At 43.0% G+C, this 24,362-nt stretch overlaps 1 protein-coding gene across 1 annotated transcript in view; it reads right to left on the bottom strand.

Annotated features, from left to right (window-relative positions):
- ITPKB (inositol-trisphosphate 3-kinase B) overlaps positions 1 to 24,362 on the bottom strand; it is an 83,549-nt gene that overhangs the window by 14,465 nt on the left and 44,722 nt on the right. Inside the window, exon 3 of the mRNA XM_081000130.1 lies at positions 67 to 166. Coding sequence (XP_080856256.1) covers positions 67 to 166 — 100 coding nt within the window. The remainder of the gene's footprint in view (positions 1 to 66; positions 167 to 24,362) is intronic.

Raw genomic sequence — 24,362 nt, 5'->3', positions numbered from 1 at the left:
CACTTTCTCTTTATTAGGCGGGAGTTTCCCTTTGAGATTACACAGCACAACCTAAATCTTCTGTACCTGCATGCCCTGCTAGCTGGATCCAGGGATATTTCTTCTTGAAGGACATGACGAAAGGAGACCAGTGCACCATGTTCTTGATCTTCCGCCATGACTTGCTCTAGAAAGGGTGAAAAACAAGTATAGTTCACACAAACTGTAATCCCAGTAATATCTGACCTAGAGACAGTGGTTAAATGTGAAAGGGGAAACACTGGTGAAGAACAAGCTGAGGCAGGAAACTAAGTCTATGTTACAATAAGCAGTTAAATAATCCAAGTATTGACCAATCATCTGTTGTGTGCCCCACCTTTGAAGCTATATACAGACGGTCAGTCGTTCACAAATTCGTTATATACATACACACTCATTCAACTTCCTGTTCCTGTGTGAATTTACAGAGGTGAGAGAGAGAGAGAGAGAGAGAGAGAACGAACAGCTTGCTAAAAAAGAAAAGGACACCGTCCTATTAATACAATAAGAGGGGGGAGGAACACTGAAGAGTGTTCACCTCTTCCTCTTCAGGCAAGAACTGAATTACTGTGCACACGCCCTTGAGAAATTCTCTGCCCTTTTGTATTTGACATTTGTTTTTGCCGTGTCCCTGAATCCAGGAACCTATTTTTGTTCTCCTGAGAAAGACATCTGCTTTTGCCATTAGTTCTGAGTACACGAATGTCACTTTGACCAGAGGAAGTACTACCCACAATGATAACAATTTCACCTTTGATTAAGTGTGTCTCTCATGTGTGCATATGAGCCCAATTTGGGGTACGGTGGGGTGGGGGGAGGCAGAATAGGGCTATGCGCTACATGAAGAAGTACTTTCTTTTATCTGTCTCAAATCTTTCAATATCACCTTCACTCCACAAGTTTGAGTGTTATTGGACAGGGAGAAAAAGCATTTCCTTGGTAACAGAAAACAGGAATAAAAAATAAATAAAGTTTTAAATTATGCTCCTCTGATTGGGGATGACGACTATCAGTTACACAATGAGAGAGACATATAGTTCAAACTTGGAAGGATAAAAAATACCCACCATTCATTTCTCAAGAGGCTGAACATCTTACTGCCCTTGCTACATTTGAACATATATCTTGTAATCATCAATCAATCTCTTCTGGATATCTATTTGGACATATGGACTCTGCATGTTTGAATTAGGATTGATGGATTATTCTTACTGTTAGTGTGAGCTGACGTCATTTCTTTCTTTTTTCTTTCTGTTATATTTGCAACAAAACATATATTTAAAAAGAAACTAGACAGTCTTAATATTAACAAAAGTTGCAATTAATTTTAGGTGGTGTGTAACGGTTCCTTGCAACCATAAAAGGTGCATACCCAAGATATTTTTAACTGATTAGCTTTTTCTGTCCTAATTTTAGCAAGATGAAGAGTAAAAGGGCAGATTTCTCCTCCCCCCACCCCCCCACCTCTTTTAAACAGAGATGTTGAGTTAAAGGTTACAAGTATGAAATCATGGGATGGTAATAACTGGAAATTAAGATTGAAATCCTATACTGTACAGATTTATCTGGGTGTAAAGCTCGCTTCAGGGGAGTCTCCACTTATGGGCAAAGTGGAACGTAGTCCTGCCATAATTTTGTCCCCCACAAACCATCCAGAGCCACAGTTCAGTCTTTCTCCTGTCACTCACAACCATATTTATACATTTTCAGGCCTATGACAGCCCAGTCTAAGCCAATCAAAACCATGCATTCTTCCTATGGATGTTGCTCTTTCAGCATCTGCATAGTTCATTTGCTCCCTAGCTTGTTGCAGTGTGAGTGAGAAAGAGAGGGGAAGAGGGGAAGAAACTCAATTTTATCTCCTTTTTTTGGCCACATTGCAGAGGACAGAGAAGAACTCTCCACAGGTTTCCCTGGTTTTAATTTAATCTCTGGAGCAACATGCATAGTTCAATCCTATTAATACTTACTTGGAAGTCAGTCCCACAGTTATTCAAAGTTTTTTTAAAAAAACCAACCAACTACGTAGGGTCAGGTACCAAGTTAGCAAAGTTTACAGAAGGAAAGTTTTCCATCCCCTCTCCTCCTGCCACAACCACCTGTGCCCCTGGAAAAGCGTCTCCCTGGAGTCACAAGACTCCATACAACAATTTGGAGTGCTCTTGGCAAAGAAGAGGAGAATCACCCCAAATTTGCCCAATTCTGGGCAACTCTATCCTTCTCCATCAGCCCACATTATTCAGGAGGGGCTGTTTGGAGCAAAGGAGGGAGAAGAGGGCAGGCTATTTTTTCCTTTTGTGAGCTTTCTTAAGTGATCTTATTTCAGAACCCAAGCTGTTTAGACTCAAGGAGCAAATAATCTTGAATCAAAGGGCATTATCTATGCATGTGTCACAACCTTCCACAGGCCCTTGCAGTCTCCCGGTCCTTGTGTACATGGGACCACCTGAAATGTGCACGTAAACATTTAGGAGTAGCAATGGCAGGACCAGGGGAGATCAGCCTAGCAATGAGGTTCTTTTACAGAACCAAACTGGCAATTTGTCAGCAACCTCTCCTTTCCCTCTACCAAGTCCAGGTTTAGTCAAAAGTTGCAGCCTTGCCAAATTGCTGTCAAATGTTTCTGAAGGCATCTGCCTAGACCAACATGTGTGTTTCCAAGAAGACTGCCAGGAGCACTGTACTTTGGCTCTTTTGTTCTATGCTGGCAGAGAGCACAGTTGGATTCCCCTTTTGCTTTTTTTTTGTTTTGTTATTTAAGCAGCCCTTTGCTTTGACTGATGTAAAAAAAAAAAAAAAGAATCTCAAAGGAGAGTCTCCAAGGGAATTTGGGCTTCACATCAATAAGACTCAACTTGCCCAGCAGAGGAATCCTCCTACGAAAACACAAACATAAGTCACTCAGTCCCAGGATAAAAGTGACTGCCAGAGCAGTAACTGCTCTGCAGCCAAGGTTTTGTTTCCTCAGTGGTTAGCAATCATATAGCAAGAGAAAACCTTGAAGCACTTCAAAGCCAGACTGAAATGAAGCAAAGCTACGTCAAGGATAGTACACAAACCATCACGGTACGTTTCCTAAACAATATTGTAAGCAGACTCCTAGCAAAACCAGCCCTTCCCATTCAAAGTTAGTAATGCCCCAATAATGAGTTAAGAGTCCTAGTGATACCTATGTTGGGAAACTCTACAAAACATGTGTTAAAAGATGGGGGTGGGGGGATGAATGGGATCTTTGTGTGCAGGACACTGAAAAACTCTTTCCCATGGCAGAACTACGCGTGGAAGAGTAACATTTAAGGATTTCTTATCTGTGCGTCGCCCAGTTGTGTGTGACATATGCACACCAGAGCTCGTTCCCTGGGAACAGTGGCATTGTGCGCATACAATTGGGCAATGCACAGATAAGGAGTCCTTAAATGTTAACATTTCAGCATTTGCTGCTGCCGCACTGAAGGATTTTTAAGGCAGTGGCCTGCACACAAGAAAGGTCGACTTTTATATAATGGTTGCGATGAGCCAAAAGGGTACACCCATATTATCAAACAGGGACAGATTCAATGAGTGGCTATCAAGTTTCCTCAAAAGAAAAGACCAGATCTTAATGGATTTTGAACTTAGGGGCTTTCCATCGGGGGATATTATGAACAACAATAGGACGAAACTTTTGCTTCTTCAAGGCTCAGGCTTACATGGAAGTTGACACAGTTCTCTAGCAAGAAGAGGGTGTTTTGCTTCACCAACCAACTGATTGTGCTGGGTTTTCTTAAGTCTGAGTTCTTAAGGGCTGCCTTGAGGGGAAGAATTCAGTGCCATGCTTTTCTGATTGTTGCATCAGTGTAAGGAATTTCGGCTTGTCAGACAGAACAATCCCCCTTCTCCTCTACCTGTGCACTCTTCTGGGGGTTCTGGGGATTTTCCTGACACCCCGAACCAATTTCGGGGGCATGGGGGGGGGGGAGAGAGAAGGAAATAAAGCATTTTGTACAGGCTTGCACTGATGTGACTCATTAGTTGAATCCTGCCCTGGGCATTTCTTTGCAGGTGCATTCTGCTACATGTCACTGATGCAATAATAGTGAATTAGTAGTGCATTTATACTGGACTATCCACACAACATTCTGCTTTATTACTTGTTCTGCAACGCTTCCCCAATGTTACTGCGTTATTGTTGTCTGGAGGGGTGCTCTTATATCGTAGTTCAACAAAAGCAGGGCAGATGACCCCTCCCTCCATGGAACGTCTGTGGCATAAAAAAGCATGCAGGATTTCAGCAGGATGGCATGGGGTACATACTCTGACTGGAAATGGCCACATGTCCACCACAAAGTTTGCAGGTGCAAAACACTGTTGAATACAGGCCATGTGCAGCTACCCTGATACCATCATGAGTGCAAATGATCATGAATGCGCATTTTAAAAAGACGCCTGGAGGGAGCCTCTAGGTCAGCCTTTCATACAGCCTTCCATCACAAAGCTGTTGGGCTACTGCGGCTTCATGCAGAAGTCATCTATCGCATCCCTATAAAAGGGAACTGTGCATTTCAACCAAATCATTGCAGCAAGATTGTGAACTAAAACACACGTTTGCTATCCCTGTGTGTACCTCATTCATAAACAAGGAAGCTTATGAACTTTCTCCCTTCTGAATTTTTGCTTGGATTTGGGGATCCCAAATTAGCTAGTTTTGTTCCTGGAACAGCTCCAAGGAGTTTATGACTTGCTTCTCTTGTAATGCTATAATCTCCTTATGTTGCGGCTGAGCTTCTCATGTCATCTTCAGCTATGCTGGAAAGCCACAAGGAAGCAATTCTCTATTACAGAGAGGTTAAATTCATACATAAGGGAGCAGTGTGCAATTCTCTATTACAGAGAGGTTAAGTTCATACATAAGGGAGCAGTGTGCTTGGGAATTCACCATGGACATTTACAGTCAATCATGGCTATAGAAACTTTAGGGGGCCATTAGTTCTCAGAGAAAAAAAGCCCTACATCAGCCCATTGTCCTCAACAGCTTCATTTGTTAGATTAAAACAAGGACTCATCACTTGCTCAACTGGTGTCTTTTGAGAGGGCAAAATGTAGCCAAATTTTGAATGGTTTTTCCCATTTCATTTCACAATTTATACAAGAATAACCTTTCATTCAAAAGCCCTATGAAAGAAATATTGTGCCTGCCTGATAAGAGGTAACACCTCGTTTCTCCTTGTCTTTCCAGAAGAATTTACAGAGAGCCCGTAACTTTGTAAGCTATCAAAAAGTTCTGTCAGCCATGATATATGAACCAACCTCTAAGGTTAGAAGCAGCAATTTGCTGTGCAAACACTTTGCCCTATTGTGTAAAGCGAAGATATCTAAGAGCATCCAAGAGAGTCCTAAAGGAGGAGACAGAATGTTTGCCTAGAAATGAGTTGACCTATTTTTGTGAGATGACATGGTGCCAACAGTCATGGCAACTGGGGGGGGGTGAGGAGCAAGACCATTCCATGATTATTAATGAGGGTGGGGGCTTTTTAGGAATGAGTTGAGGTTTCTGCAATGATAGCATCCTCTCTCTTTCCCCCACAAAAAATTAAAAAAGCAAAACATCTTCCCTTCCCCACCAAGCAATAAGTTTTGTTTATTGGCTAAGGACATGGAACAGCAGACTACTCTGCCCATTAACAAGCCTTGGCAGGTAGAAACATCTGGCTGAACAGCTCATTGCTGGAAGCACAGCTTCAAGCCTGGCTCCAGTCCTTAGGAATGCTCTCGTTCTGGCACATACAGAATAGCCCTTACAGAGGCTTCAACCCAAGTGGTACATGACCCCAAAGGTGTCAGCTCCAGTTGACAACTGCTCTCTTACAGCAAAGTTTTGCTTTTCCATTGTCCCAATATTGGGCCCCAGACTAGCCATCGTTCCTCCATAAATCAGGAAAGAAAGCCCTGCTCTAGCTTTCCAAAATGAAACTTAGAAGATTTTGGTAAATGATAACACAACCAGCAAGTCCAGTCCTATTTTTCATCTGAGTGAGCACTTCAAGCGGCTGATTACGGGACATGAAATGGATTTGCTGCCCTGCCCCAAGCAGCAAAATGTCTTGGGGGCAGCCCTAACAATCAGTCCATGTGTGCCAGTATGCACACACAGTTACCCGACATCTGGGAGTCCCCATGCCAAAGAGAGGAAGAACCACCACCATATGGACTTCAAGTGTCAGGATGAATTTGACCGTGCTGTGGAGCAACCCACAATCTTTCCTTCAACACAGCAGAAAGGCCTCACAGCTGTCAGAACTGCCAGGACTGAACAAGATGCCAAGGCTTCAAAAGTTCACCTCCTGGCACACATTTCCTTGTAAAAAAAGAAAAAACAAGGCCCAAGAGGGAAGGGAGGTGGAATTTTAGCACCTCACTTGAATCTCACATATGTCTTTGAGGGACAGGAAAAGCAAGCATAACTATGCCCTATGTTGCCATTCCTCCCCCACCCTCCAAAGCTACTTCCAGCTGGTGAAAACAAGCAGTCGCAAGCCATAAAGCCTGGACTGAAGTTAAATCCACACAGATAAGGATGCTTTACAAGCTCATAAGAGGTGATGTGTCCGACTTAACTTGCTGGTTCTTTCACCTGGCCTTGCTCCTGCAAGAGAAGATGATTGAAGAACATAAGAAGAGCCTGCTGGACCACTGGACCATTTAGTTCAGCATCCTGTTCTCATAGTAGCCAACCAGATGCTTGTGGGAAACCCACAGGCAGGATCTGAACACAAGAACATTCTCCCCACCTGCGGTCTACGGCAACTGGTATATGGAACCATTACTGCCTCCAGCTGCAACCTCTGACAATCTTCTCCTCCATGAATTTGTCCGATTCTCTTTTAAAGCCACCTAAGAGCTCCTTGATCTGAAGGCATTAGTAGGTGATAAGGACTGCCTCCATGTGCAAAAATCTCTACCTGCTGATTCTGCAATGCCAATTAAGTACTGACAGAGCATGTGCGGAGGCAGTTGTATGCACGCTTTGTATAATTTTTAAAAAATAAAAATCCAACCCAGGAAACGCGCAAAAACACACAGGCAATTATAAATTTGCTTGTGCAGTTTTCTGGTTAGGAGCCTGGCCGGAAGAGAAAAGAAAGCAATTGTAAATTCTCAGCAGACCCTTTTTTGGATTGCTGCAACACGTGCTATAGAAATTTTTAATGTGGTTTGCTTGTGGAGTTTTCTGGGATGATCAAAAGAAAGTTATATACGTGTGTGTGTGTGTGTGTGTGGATATTTATAACTATGCTCCCCCATTCAGGAAGGCACCAGAAATAGTTAAAAGAACCGACAGAAAATAAACGAAAGCACCGAGGAAGTAGTGAGTGTGAAAAGGGGAGTAGCAGAAAGTGACAAATGATGCACCCAAAACAATTATAGAATTGGAAGGGACCACGTGGATCATCTGGTCCAACCCTCTGCAGTGCAGGAATCTTTCACCCAACATGGGGCTCAAACCCACAACCCTGAGATTGAGAGCCTCATGCTCTACCAACTGAGCTATCCTTCAAGTTCACACAAGATTTATGTGTACATGGTATGCAGGTTACAGATAGGTAGCCGTGTTGGTCTGCCATAGTCAAAATAAAAAAAATCCTTCCAGTAGCACCTTTAAGACCAACTAAGTTAGTTCTTGGTATGAGCTTTCGTGTGCAAGCACACTTCTTCAGATACACTGAAACAGAAGTTGCCAGATCCTTCTATATAGTGAGAAGGTGGGGAGGGGTATTACTCAGAAGGGTGGTGGGAATGGGAGATTGGCAGATAGCTGAGATGAGCCTGCTGACGACTCTTAACGACTGTAATAGGTCTTACAGGAAAAGGTAAGGGGTGAGAAGGTGAGAAATGGCTTAGTCATGTATAATGGGATAAGAATCCAATGTCTTTGTTCAAACCAGGTCTCTCCATGGTTTTAAGTTTGGTAATGAGTTGCAATTCAGCAGCTTCTCTTTCCAGTCTATTTCTGAAATTCCTTTGTAGTAAAACAGCTACTTTGAGATCTTGTATAGAATGTCCTGGGAGATTGAAGTGTTCTCCTACTGGTTTCTCTGTTTTGTGATTCTTGATGTCAGATTTATGTCCATTTATTCTTTGGCGTAAGGTTTGGCCTGTTTGTCCAATATAGAGAGCTGAAGGACACTGTTGGCATTTGATGCCATACACAATGTTAGATGATGAGCAATTGAATAGTCCCGAGATGGTATGTGTGATGTTGTTGGGGCCAGTAATGGTGTTGTCCGGGTGTATGTGGCAGCAAAGTTGGCATCTGGGTTTATTGCAGGCTCTGGTGCCAGTGTCCGTGTTAAGTCTGGTTGTAGTATTATTGTGGGTTAGGAGTTGTTTAAGATTGGGTGGCTGTCTGTAGGCAATGAAAGGTCTTCCTCCCAGAGCTTGAGAAAGAGAACTGTCATTGTCCAGGAGAGGTTGTAGATCTCTGATGATGCGTTGTACTGTTTTAACTTGGGAGCTGTATGTGATGACTAGAGGTGTTCTGTTATTTTCTTTTTTGGGTCTGTCTTGCAGCAAGTTCTCTCTGGGTATAAGTCTGGGTCTGTTGATCTGTTGTCTAACTTCATCTGCTGGGTATTTTAGTTCTGAAAAGGTTTGCTGTAGATCTCTTAGGTGAGAGTCTCTGTCTGTAGAATTGGAACAGATGCGGCTGTAACGTAGTGCCTGGCTATATACAATGGACTGTTTGGTATGTTTGGGATGGTAGCTAGAGGCATGTAGATATGTTTGTCGGTCAGTTGGTTTACGGTATAAGGTGGTGTCTATGCGCCCATCCTGTATTTTTATAGTAGTGTCCAAAAAATGTATTTCTTGCATAGATTGATTCATTGTAAGGTTGATTGTGGGGTGAAAATCATTAAATTTCTGGTGAAAGGTGTCCAGGGTCTGTTGACCATGTGTCCAGATGATAAAAATATCGTCAATGTATCGCAGGTACAAGAGAGGTTTGAGTGGGTAGGAGTTTAGGAAACGTTGTTCTAAATCTGCCATGAAGATGTTGGCATACTGTGGGGCCATGCGGGTGCCCATTGCTGTGCCGCTGATCTGAAGGAACAGGTCATCACCGAATTTGAAGTTGTTGTGGGTAAGGACAAATTGGCAGAGTTTGGTGGCAAGGTCCGCTGTGGTTTTATCTGAAATGGTGTTCCTTATAGCTTGTAAACCATCGTTGTGTGGGATGTTGGTATACAGAGATTCCACATCCATAGTAGCTAGTATAGTATTGTTGGGAAGATTATTTAAAGATTGTATTTTCCTCAGAAAATCTGTGGTGTCACGTACATAGCTGGGAGCACTGATGGCATATGGTTTCAGAACAGAGTCCATATAACCGGAGACACCCACTGTAATAGTGCCAATACCTGAAATGATGGGGCGTCCTGGATTTCCTGGTTTGTGTATTTTAGGTAGAAGATAGAAAGTTCCTGGTCGAGGTTCTGTTGGTGTGTTGGTGAGGATCTGTTCTTGGATGTGTGGGGGTAGCTCCTTAACAATCTTGTTCAGTTCTTTCTTGTATTCTTGTGTGGGGTCTGAGTCCAATTTTGTGTAAAAGGCGGTATTGGAAAGTTGTCTGTGAGCCTCCTGAATGTAGTCAGTTTTGTTCATGATGACGACAGCTCCACCTTTGTCTGCTTCTTTAATTATAATGTCTGGGTTGTTTCTGAGATTATCTATGGCTCTCCTTTCAGCATGGTTTAGATTTTGTTGTAAGCGATGGTGTTTTCTGGTCACATCTGTTTGGATTCTGTGGCGGAAGCAGTCAATGTACAAGTCCAGTGTGGTATTGCGTCCATCAGGAGGGGTCCATGTGGAGTCCCTTTTTGTGTAACACTTTTTTGGAGGTAGTTGGTGGTCAGTGTTCTGTTGGGAGGGTGGTTGTTGTTCTCCAGTGGGTTGAGAGGTGTTGTGTTGTGAAGTTGTTGTTTGTTCTGATTTGTCTTGTTGTTGTGTGTGTTGAAAATACTCCTTCAGGCGTAAACGGCGGAAAAATGCTTCCAAGTCCCCGTAGAACTGAATCATGTGTGGGGATTTGGCAGGGCAGAATGACAGTCCACGTGAAAGGACTGATTCCTCGGCTGGGCTGAGTGCTTGCTGTGAGAGATTGACAATATTGTTGATATTATGGGATGCAGGGAAAGAGTGCAAGTGTACCACTACACTTTCTGCCAAATATTTAAACACAGACAGCATGCTTATCTGTGTGTGTGTGTGTGTGTGTGTGTGTGTAAACAGGGAGCTCTTGTACATCTTATTTAATATATGCAATCCACTCAGCTCTTCCTAGCAGGCTTCCATAAAATAAAAGCTGATCTGCAAGTACAGAAGTGTGTGGGGTTGTACCACTTCTGTCATGTATGCACCACCCCCCTTACCCAGTGAAAATGGGCTAATGTCATGCTCTAACAAGGATCTTGAATTTGCCCAGTGCCTTTCAGGTGTTGTTGGGACTCCCAAACCCCATCAGCCCCAGCCAGCCTGCCCATAGTTAGGATAATGGGATTTGTAATCTACCAACACCTAACTCTAGCCTATTTGAAAAGTCAGAAGTTTGCACATACTACCACCTCCAAAGTACTCAGTCAAATTCTTGGGTTAATTTGAGATGATTCATGGCAATTGGGACATTGTTGTTGTTTAGTCGTGTCCGACTCTTCATGACCCCATGGAACAGAGCACGCCAGGCACTCCTGTCTTCCACTGCCTCCCGCAGTTTGGTCAAACTCATGTTAGTAGCTTTGAGAACACTATCCAACCATCTCATCCTCTGTTGTCCCCTTCTCCTTGTGCCCTCAATCCTTCCCAGCATCAGGGTCTTTTCCAGGGAGTCTTCTCTTCTCATGAGGTGGCCAAAGTACTGGAGCCTCAGCTTCAAGATCTGTCCTTCCAGTGAGTACTCAGCGCTGATTTCCTTAAGAATGGATAGCTTTGATCTTCTTGCAGTCCATGGGACTCTCAAGGGTCTCCTCCAACACCATAATTCAAAAGCATTACCTTTCTAATTATGTGGGTCTTTATTTCAAATGGTTAAGTTTTCAGATTTGCACTAGGTACTACATTAGTAGCAAAGGAGATTCTACATTTTAGTGCGAGCAATAACTTTTGTGCAGCTAATAGCCTATCCAGTCTTAAAACTGAGACATTCCACTTTACTGACTTATATCTTGAACTAAGCTACAGACTTGTGAAACTGATGCTATCTCCGCTGTAAAAGTCAATTAGTATTTTAAGAGTTTATATTTTAAATAATTCAAGGAGTATCAATGTTTGCTCTCTCACATTCCCCCAAAAAGAACAGTTCCAAAACACTTCTCAGTACGTACCCATACAGATCCTCCCATACAGATTATAACCGGTTTTAGAAATATGTCTGTATTAATTTTTTTACAAATAAAAGAGAGTCTTAAAACCAAGTACTGCTGAGCAACCTTGACCTTTTAATTCCTTTCAAGGCTTTTTAATTCCCTGTGGTTTATATTTGACATTAGCTACGTTAGTGTTTGGACAGCACTTTAATGATTTAAAGTGCTATTTGAAGTTTTATTGTTTTGCAAACTTCAGGAATGGAAACTGCAAATGCTGGTAAGTGTGCTAAAGAGCTCGTCATGGCCACTGGAGCTTCTGTTAAGTCAAACAGATTGTCTGCTGAGCTTCTAACAGGGATCTAGCTCCAGATATTGCTGGTCTACAGCTCCTGCCATCCCTCTTGGACTTCCCATCAGCCTCTAGAGGACCACAGATTGCCCATCCCTGCTGTATATGGACAAGGCAAAAGAACCCCATTAATTTTTTTCATTTTCATCCAGATCATCAGTTGAAAAACTTATACAACATTTTTAAATATAAGCACAGTGGAGGGGTGCACAAACATCTCTCTCTCAACATCCATCTCAGAGTTTTACTGCAGGTGCCATGTGTAAATACAAGCGACTCCCCATTTATGCAGTGGTTGTGTTCTGGGCCCCTACGTGCATAGGCAAATACCACGTTAAGTGGAGCGCACCCTCTAAACCCCCATTAAGCAACCTCTCTGCCACTCTTTCTCCAATCCATATAAAAAAAACACTGTATCCAAAAATACCTACAACTAGAGTTGAAGCTCTGGGGCTGGCTGGAGGATGCACAGAAAACCAGCGGTTGCACTACTTCTCCTTATCATTGGCAGTTCATCCTCCTAAAGAAGAATACTCTGAAGAAGGCGCTCAAGGTCTTACAGGCAACTAGACTCATAAGGGGAAGAAATGGTCTTTAAAGATGGTGACTTAGTACTGATCTAAAAGCCTTGAAAAGGTAAGGAGAAGCACCTCAAGAGAACCCTAGTACAGTGGTACCTCGGGTTACAGACGCTTCAGGTTACAGATGCTTCAGGTTACAGACTCCGCTAACCCAGAAATAGTACCTCGGGTTAAGAACTTTGCTTCAGGATAAGAACAGAAATCGTGTGGTGGTGGCGCGGCAGCAGCGGGAGGCCCCATTAGCTAAAGTGGTGCTTAAAGTTAAGAACAGTTTCAGGTTAAGAACAGACCTCCAGAACGAATTAAGTTCTTAGCCCAAGGTACCACTGCATCAGCACAAAACTAATATATTTTTGCTTTCAAATACTCTCAGAACAAACCAGCCAGCATTCTTTACTGGCCACAGCTACAAACCAACATTCAAAGGAAGTCCTCATATAGTCCATGAGGTCGCAAAGGTGCTGTGGAAGTCAGGGTTCTCCACAAAGTGACACAGCTGATGCATTAGATATAACATATAATGAAAAATAATTCCTGGCCCTTGCTGTCACACACTTCTCCAAATACTGCAGTGGATTCAAGAGGGCACTTAAGCTGCATACCTGGACGATAAAAGTAATACAAACACACACCTTCTATTGCAAGCAGATTGCATGGTTCCAGAATCTCTAGCCACAACTATAATCATTTCCATCTTGCCTGGATTAAAGTTAAACTTGTTAAGGCACATCTATCCAACCACAAGCTCCAGTTACTAATTCACAAAAGATACAGCTGCTGCCAGCTGCTTTGCTAAAAGAAACAGAAAGGTGGATTTTATTATATTAATTATATCAAATCTCAAATGTACGGACAATCTCTTATTGCAGCTTCTTATGGACATTAAAGCATAGGTGACAAAATTTGATTCTGTCCCACCTGCTACACTGGCCATGAGACAGAGCAAGTCTCTCTGCTGATCACCTTATGAGCTTGCTTTAAAAAAAAAAAAAAAGCAACACAAAATCAGTCCAGTGCCAAACCTTCAACCCTGACCCTATCACATGTTCCAGATGCTACAATATTTCCTTTTTTTATAGATTTACAAGCTTGGTGGATCAGGGGAATGCTATGGACATAGTGTATCTTGATTTCAGTAAGGCTTTTGACAAAGTCCTCTATGATATTCTTGTGAAGCTGGTAAAATGTGGACTGGACAAAATAACTGTTATGTGGATTTGTAGCTGGCTGACTGACCAACCCCAGAATACTCATTAATGGTTCTGTGTCATCCTGCAAAAAGTGACAAGAGGGGTGCTGCAGGGTTCTGTGGTGCAAAACTAATGCTATTCTAGGCTGCTTCATATCTAGGCTGCATCTAGACATGATAGGCATCTTCAAATATCTAAATGGTTGTTGCATGGAAGATAGAGCAATCCCCCCCCCCACTCCATCTATGATCTAGCTGAGATTCCTGCATTGCAAGGAGTTGAATTAGATGACACTCAGGGTCTGTTCCAACTCTACAGTTCTATGATTCTATGTCATGTTGCAGTGTCAAACTCTAATGAGCATTTTTTTAAAAAGCTTTCCTCTCTCTCCTCTCCTTGTGTGCCCCCAAATTGGCTTAAAGGGGTGCCAGGAGAAACCCCAGAACAGCAGGGGAGGAGAGAAGGGCTCATTCCATCTGGAAAGCTGCAATGCTTGCACACAGAACTACTGGAAAAACGCAATGTTGAATTCCACCCTATTACATCAGTCCCTTTTGGCACTGAACTGTCACTGGCTGTGCACTAAAAAGCTTTCCCAGACTCCCTGCTTTAGGAACAGTCCATCAAGTATGAAACTAAGTTGATCTAGCAAGCTTTACACTAGTGTACAGAAAAGAGGAACAAAAATCTTGCAACCCTACCCATAACGTGGTACAAACAGAACCAGTATTGTAATAGAAAGTTCCTGCTCAGTTGATCACAATAGCACAGGAGAGGTTAAAACATTTCTGTTTCAGAAGCGGTGCAAGTTGTCTTAGGAGAACTGACAGAACTATGACTTGCATGGAATATTTCTAGTTAACCTTACATACAGCAGAGCTCTAGTAAAAACAAAAGAAGCTATTATTCATCAGCTTATATCCCATCTTTTGGCCTGATTCAAAACCACAAGCTTGTTTACAGGTGGGACTCAGGTATGGTGCTCTCATTTCTGCGCACTCCTTGGGTTAACTTCATCCTATATTTTTAGGGCTTAATGTATCAGAACCAGTACCTTATATTGTGGCTGAAAAGCTAAGTGACACCCAATAAAATTCCTTTGGAACTGGAATGAAGTGAATGTAGAAGTTAGTCCTGGCCAACAGCCAGGATGCCACATTTATAGCCAGTTGTCCAGTTGATGTATAATTGTGGTCAGACCATCTTAGGACAAGGGTAGTCAACATGGTGCTCTCCAGATGTTGTCAGACTACAACCCCCATCAGCCCCAGCCAACATGGTCAATGGTCAGGGACAATGGGAGTCGCAGTACAACAACATGAAAGGCCCTATGTTTTCCACCTGTACTGTAGGAGAAGACAGAGCTGGTAAACCAAAGCTAGCTAAAGACAGTCCTGGCAACAGATGCCATTTGAGCATCCAGATGTAATGCTAGGTCTAGGAGCATATCACCACCACCAACAAATTATACTCAAGTCATATCAGCAGTAGCTCCCATGTATATCTACATGGATGGTAAGCTGAGAAACCACAGCTAATTATGAAAGACCTAGGTGCAGGCACGCAGTATGGTTGTATGGTAAATCCATAACAAGGAAAGCTGCCTTTACTTTGCCCCTTTGAGTCATCCATCTCTTGAAAGTAAACAAATCATGTTCAGAAATTCTCAGCACAAAGCAATTTGATTTGATTTCTGGAGTCTTAATCAAGACTTCTGGGGAGTCATCATATGTCAAATATCTACCCAAAATATTGGGGGGACGGGACTAAATGTTCTTGCATACAACAGGAAATTGTAGTTTTAAAAATATGAAGCTGTTCATGTTGTAAACCTGAAACAAGGAAATCATTTACACTTTTGTATATTCAGGATCTCCCCCAAGGCATTTACAAGGGGGATAAGAGTACATTTTTCAGCTTTAGTAGATCTTATGCCGACCCATTAGATGTGGTAAAGAAATTATTCTCTAACCTAAAGAGGAAACAGTCACTGGAAACAGGAAAGTGGAATGTTTTAGCATTAATAATAGAAAAGCATTCAAAAGACTTGCAGATGCCTGCAGAGTCGCAAAACAATGCTGAGATAACAGTCCAGGAACCATTCTTGCACAATCTATTATTCTGCGTAGGGTGTGCCCATTGTTATTTATTTATCCATTAGTATCTGGGCCTTCCGCTACAGAGTTTAAGGAAAGTAACATGGAATTTTCCCATTTTATCATCTCAGCAACCCTGTGAGGTAGGTTATTGCTGAGAAACAATGACTTGCCCAAACCTACCAAGAGAGCTTTTTGGCTGAACAAAAATGTGAACACAGTTCTCCTCATAGACTAATACATCAAAAGCAAAACAGAACATCTGAGCCTCACTTCCATTTTTGGTCAATTTAAACATGCAGCAGGTAGCCGGATAAATTTATTAATGTTCCCCCATCTAAGCACTATTAATAATGATAATAAATTCACCTCATTAAAAGCTGAAAGACAGCTCACCAGGAGGAAAGGCCCATCTGAGCCTCTTTCCTGCTGTATTATTTTCTACTTGTGGGGAGTTCTTAAAACTTTTTAATGCTTCCATATGTAATCTGCCAACCTGATGCTGCGTAACTTGGGCAAATGGAAAGAGATCAATGTGTCTTCATATAGTGACATGGCACTTTCCAAGTAGTGGAGCAATTCCTTTCTATCATACTAAGGCTGTACATTTGTGAAGACATATGGAGGAAGATGATTATCAAACGGATACAGCCTTAGGGCTTAGCTTCTTACAGAAAACCTCCTGTCCCCATAGCTTTATTGGGGCAGTATTTTGGAAACTCTAGCATTTGACTGCTCAGTTATTACTGAATCATAAAACTGTAGAGTTGGAAGGGACCCCAAGGGCCATCTCACCCAACTTCTGCAATCTCAGCTAAAACAGGTGGCCATCCAACCTCAGCTTAAAAACCTCCAAGGAAGGAGAGTCCACCACTATCTGAGGGGGACTGTTCCACCATCAACAGCTCTTACCAACAGAAAGTTCTTACTGATGTTGAGTTGGAATCTCTTTTCTTGTTACATGAATCCATTGACTCGAGTCCTACCCACTGGAGCAGGAGAAAACAAGCTTGCTCCACTTTCCATGTGGCAGACCTTTCAATATTTGAAGATGGCTATCATATCTCCTCTCAGTCTCCTCTTATCCAAGCTTAACATAACTCCCTCAACTGTTGCTCATAAGGCTTGGTTTCCAGACTTTTGGTCATCTTGGTCACCCTTCTTTGCAAATGTTCTAGCTTCTCAATACCCTTCTTAAATTGTGGTGTCCACAACTGGCCACAGTACACCAGGTGTGGTCTGACCAAGGCAGAATAGAACAGGACTATTATGTCCCTTGATCTGGACACTATATTTCACTGGACACTATATTGTGTATGGATTATGGTAGCAGGGTAAGAATGGGATGGGGTGCATGGTGTAATGGACACAGCATCAAGTTTGGATGTGGAAAAAAGATGTTCTGCTCACCAGTCACTGTCTCATCGTAGTCTCTCATTTTTGTGAGGCTAAGGGTAACCAAAGCACTTTATCCACTAGAAAACCAGAATGAAAGGAATCTGAATTCTACACTCTTTCTTTCAAAAGGGAGCTAGAGATGGATGTCAAATGCAAGCAACTCTGCAGTTACGGTCAAAGCATTGTATGTAGAGATGTCTGTTTTTACAAAAATAGAAAGTCACAAACTACTGAACTCCCCAATTGTTTCCAGCTTCCTGTTACTGGAGATTTACTACAAAACAATTTAAACAACTCTTCATCTGCATTGTTAAGCTAGCAACAGGAAATGCTACTGCCGGTTGTTGTTTTTTTAAAGAGGCTTAACCCCTGCACCAACAATCGGCTGTTGAACATTTTCTGCTTTGTTTGAAAAGCCAGTTAAATTCTTGGCATAGCTTGTAAAGTGATCCTCTGCTGGCACAGAGCTAGCCACAGCGACATCAGGAAGCCCTGGTATTTCCCTGTTCTCCGGCATCTTTCGAGGGGGACACGAAATCACACCATCAGGCCTGTGCAAAAACTGACAGGCAAACTTGCCTATTAAGAAGTTCTGTGCAGTGACCGGTTGCTAAGCTACCGCATGACGTCCAGGCAGGCCCCGTTTCTACATTTTTCCATTACATTGTCCTCAGTCAAGCTAGCTAGCCTGAACAGGAGGAGTCCCTCAAACAAGTTAGCTCTCTATAGAGATCAGCAAGAGATTACAAAAGCCCTGCAGGGCATTAGCTGCCTGATCACATGAATTTCAGCTTAGGAGTATGACTTGTGGGCACAGCGTGACAGACAATGCACTTGTTGCGGTGTACCCAACTTCTGTTTCCAAATGTGTAGTAAGTGGAACGATGGGAGTCATACTGTAGCTCCAGTGTTAACAGAAGCAGAAGGAAAACATATTGTTGGGATTTCAGAAGTACAAGTTCTCCTAGTGTGGAGCTCACAACAAGGGATGAGGGTAGGGTTGCCACCTGTCCCTAGAAAAATGTCATCAGTGGGGTTTTTTGGGGGGGAGGGGAACCTTTTGAGGACATACTTAGATTCTAAAGCATCTTTGGCATGCATTGTGTATAGACAAAACAAAGGGAGGTTACAATCTGGATTTGGACGAAAGAACTCAAGTTCTTCCGTTTTTTACGGACTGGTCCAGTATAGCTCGCCAGAGCTCAGTAAAACTTAAGAAGTGCCCTTCTGACAGGTGGGAGAGGAGGAAGTAAAGCAGCAAGTCCCTTTGAAGTCATGCACAATACACTTCCTTCAGCAGCTGTTCACATCTGGGATGAGGGCAACTGGTGTCTACATCAAAATGCACGGCATCCACGCAACTCATGTATTAAAATTAATATGTGGTTCTGAATGCCCAGACATACTTGGAAATTTGAGTGAAGACCTGCAGAGGAAAAGATGTTCTGCCTCTCATATGTAAAGCAGTACATTTTTAAAAGCTGGAAATTAAAAGCCACATTTGCATAGCTTTCCCCCAAAACACAGATTTGAATATGCTGTTTGTCCAGCTGTGTAAACACCAAGGCCAGAAAGCCTTCCCCTGTCCGGCTGCTAATATACCTGTAAGATAGGATGTATATCTTCTGAATGGAGAGAGATTATAGCAAGAGGTATTTGAATTATAAATACTACTGCAGCAATATGAATTACAAATATTCCTATTAAAGAGTAGGCAATATTGCTTAGGAATTGTAAAGCAGGCAACAGTGCCTCTCTCTCCAAATAAAATCCTTTAGCTATAACCACAATGTTATGAGGATTGTCTTGCTGACTCAGACTTCTTCCCTCACTGGCCTCCACCACACTATCAGTGGGGAGCTCCCAAGCATGGCAGAAAGTAGATAGGCCCTGCCCCCAGTAATCAGAAGTACATGCCAGTGTCAGAAAGGGGGGTGGGGACTGGTGGCTGTTTAAGTAAAGGGATGGAATAGAAATGGTTGAATTGAATACTGCATTTATTCAGCCAGGTCACTTCTTTGGAAGTTAGAACTTCAAACATTACATTCTCTCTTGCTTGCTGCATATTCCTCACTTCGTAATTTATCCTTGTGATAAAGGTTCATACAGTCAAAACACATTGGATTCAATAGCAGGTGGGATTGCCAAAGTCATTTTCCTGGAACCTCACACTCTCTTTTCATTTATTATTTTTTAATTGCCAAGTACGTAAAACTGAATGTGCACAAGTTAAATGCATGTAAGTTGTGAGTTACCTATATTTTCACAGCTACATGTTTCAACAAAATATACTTTTCATTTGCTTTAGACTTCCTAGATTTCTCATGCTGCGATATCAACACATCCTCCAATGTATTTCCAGTAGAAAAAGAGTCAGCTTGTCATGGAACAGTATATATCATTTTTAGGCAGTTGAAGCAGCCTTAGTAAAGGCCCACGGGGGGCCACTGCTAATCCACTAAAGCATTTCCCTTCTACAGATGAATATATCAATATACACAAATGAACTGACGGCATACATTTGCAACTGAAACTGGTGTAAGTTTATTTGCAAGTTTACTCCAACAATCAGACACCTGGAAGCAAATCACCCATTTTGTCACTTCAGAGACTACAATGGAAGGCTACACTTCAGTAAGACTTTCAGAAGTCATTAAATACTTGCTTTTTTATTATTTTTTATTTTACAAATTTATAAATGGCTTCACAACCTAAAGTCATCAAAGTAGTGTACAAGTTAAAATGACAACTAAAACCATTCTTACAAACTGTAAAAACAATAAAACAATTTCTACAGGTGCACAGTTGATATTCCATAAATGACTGAGCCACACCTCAGAGAAAACCTCAGAAGGCTGGATGGATCTGCAATTTGAAAAGTCTTGTTTCTAGTACAGTGGTACTTCGAGTTACAAATGCCTCAGGTTACAAACGCTTCAGGTTACAAACTCCGCTAACCTAGAAGAGTTACCTCAAGTTGAGAACTTTGCTCCAGGATGAGAACGGAAATCGTGTGCCAGCAGCGCAGCGGCAGCAAGAGGCCCCATTAGCGAAAGCATGTCTCTAGTTAAGAACAGTTTCAGATTAAGAACAGACCTCTGGAACAAATTAAGTTCGTAACTAGAGGTACCACTGTACAGCTTAAGTACCCCTCTAGGACATGCAGTGCTCTCAAAAGTGCCTCATCTGAGGAGCACGGTTGCCAAACAGGGATATATGGAGCAAGCTGATGCCTTAGGTAACATGGACCGGAGTGAGAAGTAGTGAGGAGGCTCAAGAGTTTCCTGTGGTGTTTGTTGGCATTTGTCTGTCTCAAGAGTCAATGGAGTGTGCCTCTTGGGATGAAGTCAAACCACTGGAGAATCACAGTGTCTGCAGAGACTGGGAACTTGCAACTGCTGCCTCCTGAGCTGTTTTTGCTGCATTGGCAGTGCCCTCCTCGGGGCACAAGTCTGGGCTGTGTGCATGGAGGTCCTGGGTTGCCCAGATGACAAGACCCTCCTCTCGGCCTCACTGATCTAGTCCAGAGGAAAGCAGAGCAATTTGGCACCAGTTGCTGGAAGGAGCCATCCAACCATCTTAGGGACTCAACTCCAGATTTGTTTGGGGTTTACTACTTAGCCCTTTCAAGGGCTAAGATGTCCCGCAAGGCAGCAGGTGTGGATTTTTCAGGTTTACTCCCAAAGCCTTCCTCATGAATGAGTATAGGCAGCAGAGATTTAGGATCAGAGTTTTCCTTCTCTTAGATGGGCTACCTTCCCAGGTTGACAAGCCTCACCTGCCCCATATTTCCCTCTACAGCACGTGCAGTACCAGCCTTCTTGACCGTCAAACCCACTATTGGACTCGTCCATTCAATCCATCGTAGTCTATCTTCACATGCAGAAGAAGTCCCTAACTCACCAAGGGTTTGAGACCCATTGGCTAGTCTCACCTAGTTTAGCTGGTCAATGAAAGCCCGTTTCTCAGGGTGTGGCTGCTGTTGTATGCTGGCAGCTACTAGGAGCCACAGGTGAGAGCTGAGTGCAGAGTAGGGACCAAAAGTGGACAAACTACCCCAGAAGGAGCAAGTCCCAAGAGAGGTTCTACCCCTCCCCTAGCACCCGATACATTGGGGACATTAAACATAGATATTTTTACAGCAAAACCAAGATGTAACTACAGTATTAGAAAGAAAATGTAAGAATTTTATGTCTTAAAAAATAGTATCAAGCAGAACACTTGATGAGCAGTTCTGTACATCTTTATGGGCATGCACAATTTATGTGGGGCTTATTTCACAATAGCACCTCAGGGCCACTTCTGTTGCATGTAATTAGCTAAGGTTATTGGTAGATGAAAGACTGCAAGCACAATTAAGTTCATGCTGAAAGCAATGTTTAATTTTAGTTCAGGCTCAGCGCTTTGCCTCATCTGTTTTGGAAACACATAGCTCAGCTCCAAGAAATGCAACATAATGAAAAATGCCTCTGATTATGTGCAGAATGCCTTCTCCTCTCTGTTGAGTAACCATACCAGCCCACAAGCATCTGGGAATAAACTTTCTAAATAAGAATTTGAGCCTTTCAGGCAATATAAGCCCTGGAACACTGTATGAAGAAAGTGCTGCTCAGCATGACTATGATTCAAGACTGTGCACAGAGGAGGAAATGAGGATAAGGTTGCAGAAGGACTCAGAGGGTAGAAATTTGCAAGGTCTGGAGCGGCCCTGACCTTCCTGAACTTGATCTTTGGTCTTTTACCAGTCTGCAGTATTGTGAACAAAAGTGAACCATTATTAGGCGCAGCTCTATCTCCCAGCAATGTCTGAAGCATGCAAGGCGAAAGCGGTCCGTTTTCACCTTGCATACCCCAGTTAATTCATTCCTCATCGGGAGAGCAGGGAAATAAAGCTGAGACATTTTGCTGAAGGTACTAAACTGAAAATCTTCACTTTAGAACGGTACATCCAACGTGTTAATTTGTGATTAGGAAGACAGGAGCCACAAGGCACAAACTATCACATTTCCCAAACTGTTAGAAACACCACAAAAGTAGTTCGGAACATCTTACACGGACTTTCAAAGAGAGGTGGCCACATCCCACAAATGGAGGGAAAAGCCCAAAGTGTTAGGTTTCAGCTCATTGCCATCAATAGCCAGTGTCCTTCCAGACAAAGCACAATAAAGCTAAAGCTAAAAAAATTAGATCATTATCATATTTCATACTAATTTGCACCGGGAATGTTTATGTTGAAAATGTACTGACTTGGGGGGGGCATGTTAAGCAATAGTTAAAGTTAACCCACTGAAAGGCAAATGTTGTATCAGCTCAAACATTGCAGGTTGCATCTTCCAGACACAAAAGGCATCTTCTAGCCCTCAGGCCTTCAACGAGTAAACGAGGCATGTACTCCGTATTTCTAGAACATCTGGCTATACACAAATGTCACAAACTACTTCCAACAGTGGTGATGTTACGTTGCAAAGCTGCTGTCAAGAATCCTAAACTAAAGCAAGTTCAATTCACTTAAGCCGCGAACCATCTGCTGCTGCATTCCTAGCCAAGATTAATTTGTGCCATGTTTGTCAACCATGCCTAGTGATCGTCATAAGTCTCCTGCCCTTGGATCCAAGCAGAGTGCCTTTACTCGTATTCTAAGAAGCCTTCCCTCGTTGGCTCTGCCAGAAGCATGGAAGCCAATTGTTACAGCATGGCTTGCTTTCAACATTATCACGACCCTTGCCAGTATTCCAGTTGTTTACCCTTTTATAGGGAGAACTGAATTCCACATTGTAACCAGGTCAGCATGAGACTGCAGTACTGGAAACAGATTTTCCAGACTCCTAGGTAAAAAGGAGCTTAAGAAGGCAGTTTCATACAGCAGTGATTCCTGGGGACTTCATTAGTAGAAGTGTTATGGCCTCCTTCTGGACATATCAGCAAGTTTTTAGAAGCCTGTTTATTATCCACTGTCTTTTCTATGGAAGAAACTCCTGGGTATCCATAAACATTCAAGGGGTATGGAGGGGGGCGGAGTTTTATCTACCATGTCTGATCATTGCCCAAAAATCTCTCAATGCAAACAAATGCATTCCATCACCAGCAGGAAACTGCCCTGTGCCTATGCTTTGCATTTTGCCAATTCCACTTTGATAGACATTGTAACTAGGCCTGGGCAATATATCCATATATTGCCCAGGACCGGTATTAGGTGCAGATCGCGATGACAGCTTCAAACAGTGGTATATCACTGGTGAAACCACCTCCTCCTGAGTCCCTCTACCTCCAGCGCCCAGCGGGCTGAGAGAGAAACAAACTGCAGCCGGCGCTGGAGGCAGAGGGACTCAAGAGTGGTGGCGGTTTCACCAGCGATCTGCCTTCATACAGCTGCAGAGGGAGAAACAAGCTGCTTCGGTGTGGTGTGATACAGCTTATTCCTCCCTCTGCTTCAACAAGCCCCCTATCCCTCTGGCACACACACGCACCAGTGGGATGTGGGGCTTGCTCAGCCGGGGGGCGAGAAGGCTCAAAGAAGCCCGTCTGCCCACCCATCAGCTGAAACTCTCCAGTCTCCCTTGCCCATCTCAAGGCAACAGTGGATACTGCCTCAGCTGCCACCACCTTGGACGGGTCGTGGGAGGTGCGAGCGGGAGAAGCAGACCACTCGCCCCACCCCGCTCGTGCCAAGGCAGTGGATGGGTCTGCCTCGTCCGCCACTGCTTTGACATGGGCTCCTTTCCGACATTGTGATATACTGCCATATCGTGGTGCCTAGCTGGCAGTATATGACTATGTTGCAAAACAGTTAACGCTCAGCCCTAATCTTAACTCTTGTTTGCTTGCTGCTGTATTGGGTGGGACCCTCTACACCTCTCCTTCTGCACTGAAAAATTCCAGAAGCACAACTAGTAAAGCAGTAGATGCACGACTGTGGTGCGCAGAACAACTCCCTCATCTATAAACAGTGGTCAACAGAGCGCCATTTGAAGAAAAATGTCAAGATGAGTTTCATGGTGCCAAGTAAAGCGATTGTCTATAGCTGTAATCTCATCCATGCCCTCAAGATGCTTTAGAATACGCATGCACGGGATATTTTTCTATAATTAGTTACGTTCTTTTAAAGTATTTGGTCTCTGCAAACCACACACAGTGTCCAGTGCTCAGCAAGCACTTATAGCCTAACTGCTTGCACTGCAAAAATCAGTCTGTAGCAAAGGACCATTGCAGAAGGTGAGGTAGAACAGTTCACACAGGGGAAAGGCAAAGCTGGATAGGAAATAAACTGTACACCATGTTCTGCTCTGTACTGAGATGTATTGTGCCTTCTTTGCTCATGTGGTTCTGGGATAGCATGAAAAGAATGGGAACCAAGACTGTGAAAAATGCTGCGTATTCACATTAAGAACAATTCA

Source organism: Podarcis pityusensis (assembly GCF_964106645.2).
Source record: "Podarcis pityusensis genome assembly, chromosome: 3".
Lineage (NCBI taxonomy): Eukaryota > Metazoa > Chordata > Lepidosauria > Squamata > Lacertidae > Podarcis > Podarcis pityusensis.
Note: the sequence above shows the minus strand (reverse complement) of the source record. Positions and strands in the feature narration are given on the sequence as shown.